At 37.0% G+C, this 6,000-nt stretch overlaps 1 protein-coding gene across 2 annotated transcripts in view; it reads right to left on the bottom strand.

The window, feature by feature from the left end:
- Positions 1 to 260: 260 nt before the first annotated feature.
- Positions 261 to 6,000, bottom strand: part of Dsc2 (desmocollin 2) — a 28,300-nt gene continuing 22,560 nt past the window's right edge. The window contains exons 13-17 of one of the 2 annotated variants that reach the window (XM_090353295.1): positions 3,831 to 4,067; positions 3,284 to 3,408; positions 1,754 to 2,014; positions 1,182 to 1,227; positions 1,011 to 1,089 (exon numbers count right to left, since the gene is read on the bottom strand). In XM_090353295.1, the coding sequence (XP_090209421.1) occupies positions 1,192 to 1,227; positions 1,754 to 2,014; positions 3,284 to 3,408; positions 3,831 to 4,067 (659 nt within the window). In that variant the 3' untranslated portion in view covers positions 1,011 to 1,089; positions 1,182 to 1,191. Of the gene's footprint in view, positions 1,090 to 1,181; positions 1,228 to 1,753; positions 2,015 to 3,283; positions 3,409 to 3,830; positions 4,068 to 6,000 lie in introns of both variants that reach the window. The other variant, XM_090353294.1, reaches the window with a different exon arrangement.

Genomic DNA, 6,000 nt, shown 5'->3' with positions numbered 1-6,000 from the left:
CATAAAATAAAACCCAAAAGGCATCTCCAGCAAATTGGAACTGTAGTAACAGTCACTGCCTGGTTAAAAATCTCCCTTTACATCATGAAGAAAGTACATGTTACAAGAGATGAAGAAGAGCAAGAAGGCAAGGCACACATATCAGGATGTTTAGGAAAACAAGTTTCTGAGCACCATTCAAGCAATTGTCTTATTTGTTTCCTACAGATAATATTCTCTACCATCTCCAACTAGGTTATACTTCAAGTAGTCTGTAAATATAGGTTTGACACAACTCAATTTTATTGCACAATCGGTTGGCTGAAGTCATTTTGCCCAAATGTAAACAATAATGCAAATTTCCTTGAATTTTCCATTTGTAGATTTACTTGGTTGAAGGACAAGTAGTTGAAAAACTATCCAAAAATAGAAGTTTGTGTACTTACGTTACAAAATTTCTCTATAAATATACCTTTGGCCAAAGAGCCTTTTACAAAATTAAGGAAACAATTAAAATACAGCATCTTCTAATTCTTTTCTCTTCTTTTTCTTCTTTTTTTTTGGTGATGGTCCTGGGGGTTGAAATCAGGGTCTAGGAATTGTTCCTCAGCATTTTTTCCCCTCAAAGCTAGTTACCTACAACATGAGCCACAGCTCTATTTCCAGTTTTGGGGTGGTTTTTTTGTTTGTTTGTTTGTTTGTTTTGGTAGCTAGTTGGAAATAACACTTTCACAGACTTTCCTGCCCAGGCTGGCTTCAAACTGTGAATCCTCAAATTTCAGAGTAGATAGGATTGCAGGCATGAGCCACCAGCACCTGGTTACCTCTTCTCTTAAAAAGCAAATCCTACTTTATACTTGAGAGGCGAGGAGATGGTAACATAGCTGGCTTAGGTTGGTTTATAGAGCACATTCATCTCTTAATGCATGCTTCTGCTAATGTCCTAAATTTGGGCTCCAAGTTATTCAAAAATTCAAGCCCATCTTCATCTTGTTGGTCACTGCAACAACCTACGGAACCAGCCAGGGATCCCTTTCCCTCATAGCTATACGTGAGGACGTAGTCTTGAGCGTGCTTATCATTCTCATCCTGATTGCACAGTTGCACCTTCTGTCAAGGGAAAAAAAAAAGAAAAAAGTGTTTTATTATTATTATTTTAAGCACCAGAACTTACTAACATAAAAGGAATTGCTTTGATTTACCTTTCCTTGATTAATTTTTAATCAGAGTGTGTCCTCTAATGGGTTCCTACATGTAAAAAATGCACACGATTGGTCTGTATCATTGAACCAAACTACAAACTCAGCATCTAAGCATGTTTCTAAAAAGTCACACGTGGATGCAAGTATACAAGGGTTCATTTTAAGTAACAAATGCTTTCCCCCTTTCAAAATGCTGTCTGAGCACAAAAATGCATCTATAGGGTTAAATTCAAATGGCATGTAGGCTCAGATTGTCCCAGATAGGTTTAGAGATGATACACAAGATAGGGGTGCTGTACCATTCTTTTTGTGGCTTAAAACAAAACAAAAACAAAAATACATCATCAGATGTACAAAGCCCTGAGACAATATCTTAATTATAAACCTTATATGTCACTAAGAACATAAAGCCAAACAAAGACAAGTAAATAATCATTTAAATCTGAACATAACTACATCAAAGAAAAAAGGTAACCTTTTAATAAATAGTTACCATGAATAGAAAATAAAAGTCTAAAGAAATACTAAGTGGGAATAGTACAGAAATTTCTAGGAGACTTAACAAAACTCACTTCACCGAGGCGGGGTTGAGTGTAACTGTACCACTCGGAGTAATTGTATCTGCAGTTGTCTGTCTCCACGTGCCCTCCTCGGCAGGAGTCCAGAGTGTGGTGATGACCAGTTGCAACCCGGCAGGTGTCCAAGGTCTGATGTCCTCCTTTCATCATCTCAATAGTCTCTTGCCCTCCGTTTTTGACTCCTGAGCCCAATGTGCCACAGATTCCCTGACCAGACATGCCCACTGTGTGGGTTGTGAAGCCATTTGTGGAGTACTGAAATGAGGAACAACTTGCATTGAGAAAATGAACAACCACACAAAACTATGTGAAAGAACATCATGAAGAAGACAATGCCTTGATTTGTTGGTGTGCTCAAAGGTAAGTGCTCTGATGGCAGGCAGGAGCTAACTGTCTTCTCAATCCTGTACCTGACTACTACGATATTATTGAATGCAGTGTCTTAATATAATAAGTAAATTGCAAATACCAAGGGTTGAAGGAAAAACAGACAGCTTAATGTATTTTCCTTCTTTGCTTGGATTCCTTATGCCTTTATTCATATTCTGCTAGCATTTCACCCCTGGATATCAGCTCCATTCTCTCACGAGTATGTGATTTCTTATTTTAATACATTCCTCTGGGCCTGACTACAATAGCAACAGAAGTAATGGTCTGAATTTCGATTGGGTTTTGTTTTAAATTTAGTGTCTAACATAATCCTCTTCAATCTTAAAAGAGTAAGATTACTATAGAAATTAGTTATAATAGCAAATCCTTGCACTCCATATAAATGTAAACAATACATTAGGCAGAAGAAAAATAGCAGAATGCCAAAACTTTGGCTACTAGATTTCTAGGTTGTGTGTTTGGGCCACTCAAATGCAATTTAAGTGGTTTATAAACTCCCTTTCTAGATAATCATCATGCTTTTGTCTTGTAAATCTCTCTTCTCTGATCATCAATTATGCTTCTCATAGGAAATCTACTTGTTCTCTTCCAGGAATTAGACTAGGAAAACTCAGAGCAATGGAGAGACTTGATAGCTCTTGCTACTTCAGATATTCAGCCCCAGGCTCTTTTCTAACCCACATCACAGCCAGAGAGAACCCCATTAAACTTCTTCCCAGGATGATCAAAGTCCAAAGAGATGTTATTGCTGTCACCAGAAAAAAATTAAAACAAGTATTCTGATGATCTCTAAATTAAATTCAATATACTACAGCATGAGCAGCACTTGAAATGAGGCAAAACAACACAACTAAAACACACACACACACACACACACACATACACACACACAAAACTCAGGTGGGGCACTGAAACTATGAAATATTTGAAGTAATAATAATAATGGCGTATTCAGTAGTGCCATGTAGCCCAATTGAAAGGTCAAATATAACAAAGGAATATAAATCATTTTATCTGTTCCGTAGGTGATAGTTTATGAAAGGTTAAATGAACTTTGCTGAGATAAGACAATTTTGGAAGGGATTTATATCATAGGCCATCTCGGCATTTATTTTGGAAAGACAGGAGACTAACCACTTTATCATCTCCTGGAGCTTCAGTGTTTGATATGAGCAGGTTCTGCTGGGGTAGGTCATCAGGGAGAGCTTTTACTTGCTTGGTTGTCCCGGAAGTCCCACAGACTAATGTAAATAGGATACCTGGAGGAAGAACAAAGCGTTCTTAGGTCTATTATTAAGTACTGTGACGTTAGGAATTTAAATGCTTAATGAAGATAAATCATAACGTAGTGAATAATAAAAGACAGCCTTGCAGAGCATTGTAAATATGTGTTAAAGAAGTACATAATAGAAAAATTTACCCAATGTAGACCTCAATGTGACTCATGATAACTTTTACATTGAATTTTAAGTCTATGATGAGATGACACTAAAGATATGTACATACACATATATACATACAAAACTGATATGTTAAACATGCCCATGTATTTAATAAAACTATGGATCCACCAATGATCTGCTACAGGTAATAATGTTGATTCTAAATGATTTCTGGAGGAAAAAAAAAGGAGATTTCTAAAAACCGTTTGGCTTTTACTTAAACTCAAGGAAGAACTTACAAAATAGCATGGCTATACCCAACAGGATTGCAAGGATGGCCCATGGTCCGAGCTTTATGTCTCCACTGCCTGATCTTTCCCTTGAGCGAGTGGCGCAGTCACTTGGGGTAATGCAGTCGCATATAATGACATTCAGTGATGTGACTGTAGACAGACCTAGTCTATCTGAAACTCGAATCGGAACTTCATAGGACCCAAATGGAGGATCATTCTGATAAGAAAGGCGCGCTGCTGTATCTGAAGGAAAGAAAGGAAAAATGACACCAAGCATTACAGATGATTGATTTTAAGAGAGCATAGAAAAGGACTTATGGAATAGTTACTGTATTTCCCTAGAGATGGACGTGTGTGTGTGTGTGTGTGTGTGTGTGTGTGTGTGTGTGTGACTTCAAGCCTCAGGGCTTTGTGCTCTGATTCAGGTTTTACTGCTCAGGGCTGACATGCTTCTATTTAAACCACATCTTCTGTTCCCTATGGACTCTCTTGATGATGAGTTGGCACAAATGCCAAAACACTATCCATGCAAATATCCATAGCTATTGTAAACACATTGTATCATAATTTGCATGTTTATGAATTATGTCTCATTCTTTGTGGTTTCTTTTGCTGTTATAGTTTCTCCTCCTCCTCCTTCTTCTTCTTCTTCTTCTTCTTCTTCTTCTTCTTCTTCTTCTTCTTCTTCTTCTTCTTTCTTTCTTTTTCTTCTTCTTCTTCTTCCTCTTCTTCTTTGCTAATACCAAGATTTCAACTCAGGGTTCTGAACTTGCCAAGCAGGTGTTCCACTGTTTGACTCATGCCTGTAATAGGGTCTTAACTTTTTCCCAGGATCAGCACTAACTTCATTTATTCTATCTTATGTCTTCAGCTAGAGCTGAGATAACAGATACTTATCACCATATCCAGTTTTTTGTTTTGTTTTTCTGTTAAAATAGGTATTTCACTAAGTTTTTTGTTCAGGCTTCCCTAGAACCACGGCCTTTCTAATTTGAACACATCTGAATTATAGGTATGATTTCAGGTGTGAGCTATTGCTACTTAGCTATGATATCTCATATAAAGGACTTTTGGTTCTTGTTTAATATATGTTATCTGTTCATAAACAAATCCTCCCTCTCAGAAGACTTGTTAAAGGATATGACTTTTAATCATAGGTTTAAAATATTCAATTAAGCAGATCTATGTATTATTTTAAATATGATCCAACAGAGAGTTCGTAGACTGAGATTCTGGGTATTTCCCTTTAATTTGTTTTCATACATTATAGTAAATAAATATAAATACTTGTAAGTTATTATCATAGACTCATTCTGAGAACTTCAAGCACACCTCGCTGAGAACATACTAGCAGGTTATATGTCAATATGATCCAATGCATCTCTTCTTCCTAAAGAGTACTGGGATCTACCTGGTGAATGTAACTGTAACCCCTCTATACATTACCCGGACAATTAAAACAAAGAGTACTGGGGTCAATTGCACACTTTTTTGTTTTAACACAATAGGAAGTAAGGAGAAGAGGATAGCCTTCAGTTCAGGCGGAGAACATCATAAAAGTGTAAATGCAGATGATTATGCGAGACAATCCAGTTCTCATTTAACTGTCCAATGAGGCATTCTAGTATTTTGTGTAATCCTTGAAGCTCTAATTATGAATTTGAGTTCTTAAGCAAAGGAACCAGTTAGCTAAGAGAAATTACTGTTAATAGTAAGACCTATTGTGTCAAAACTGATCAAAAATAATGTGATTAACAAAGTCAAATCCTTGACTCATAGAGGACCATGGTCTATTTCTTTAATCATCTCATTTACTTTCTGAAATAATCCCATTTTACACTTGAGTTAACTGATGCTGAAAGAGGATAAATCACATTCTGAGAGTTACACAATTAATAACTGGTGGCACCAGCATTCCACACTAAGCCTATGCAGCCTCAAAGCCTCTGTTGGGTTGATTCCTAAATTGGTGTTTCCCAGACTTATGGAAGAAGTGCTAGAGAACTAACAAAGTTGAGGGCTGAGGATATAACTTGATGGCAGAGCTCATATCTAGCCCAACTAAACAGAGGCCTACTCTAAACAACCATTTACCTCGAGATGCCCCCTGGGGTCATCTGAGGCCTCATTATTTGAATTATACTGAAACATGACTTCTCTTTTAACCTAGACATGC

The sequence above is a fragment of the Megascapheus bottae genome, chromosome 19 (genome assembly GCF_031878675.1).
Source record: "Megascapheus bottae isolate mThoBot1 chromosome 19, mThoBot2.hap1, whole genome shotgun sequence".
Lineage (NCBI taxonomy): Eukaryota > Metazoa > Chordata > Mammalia > Rodentia > Geomyidae > Megascapheus > Megascapheus bottae.
Note: the sequence above shows the minus strand (reverse complement) of the source record. Positions and strands in the feature narration are given on the sequence as shown.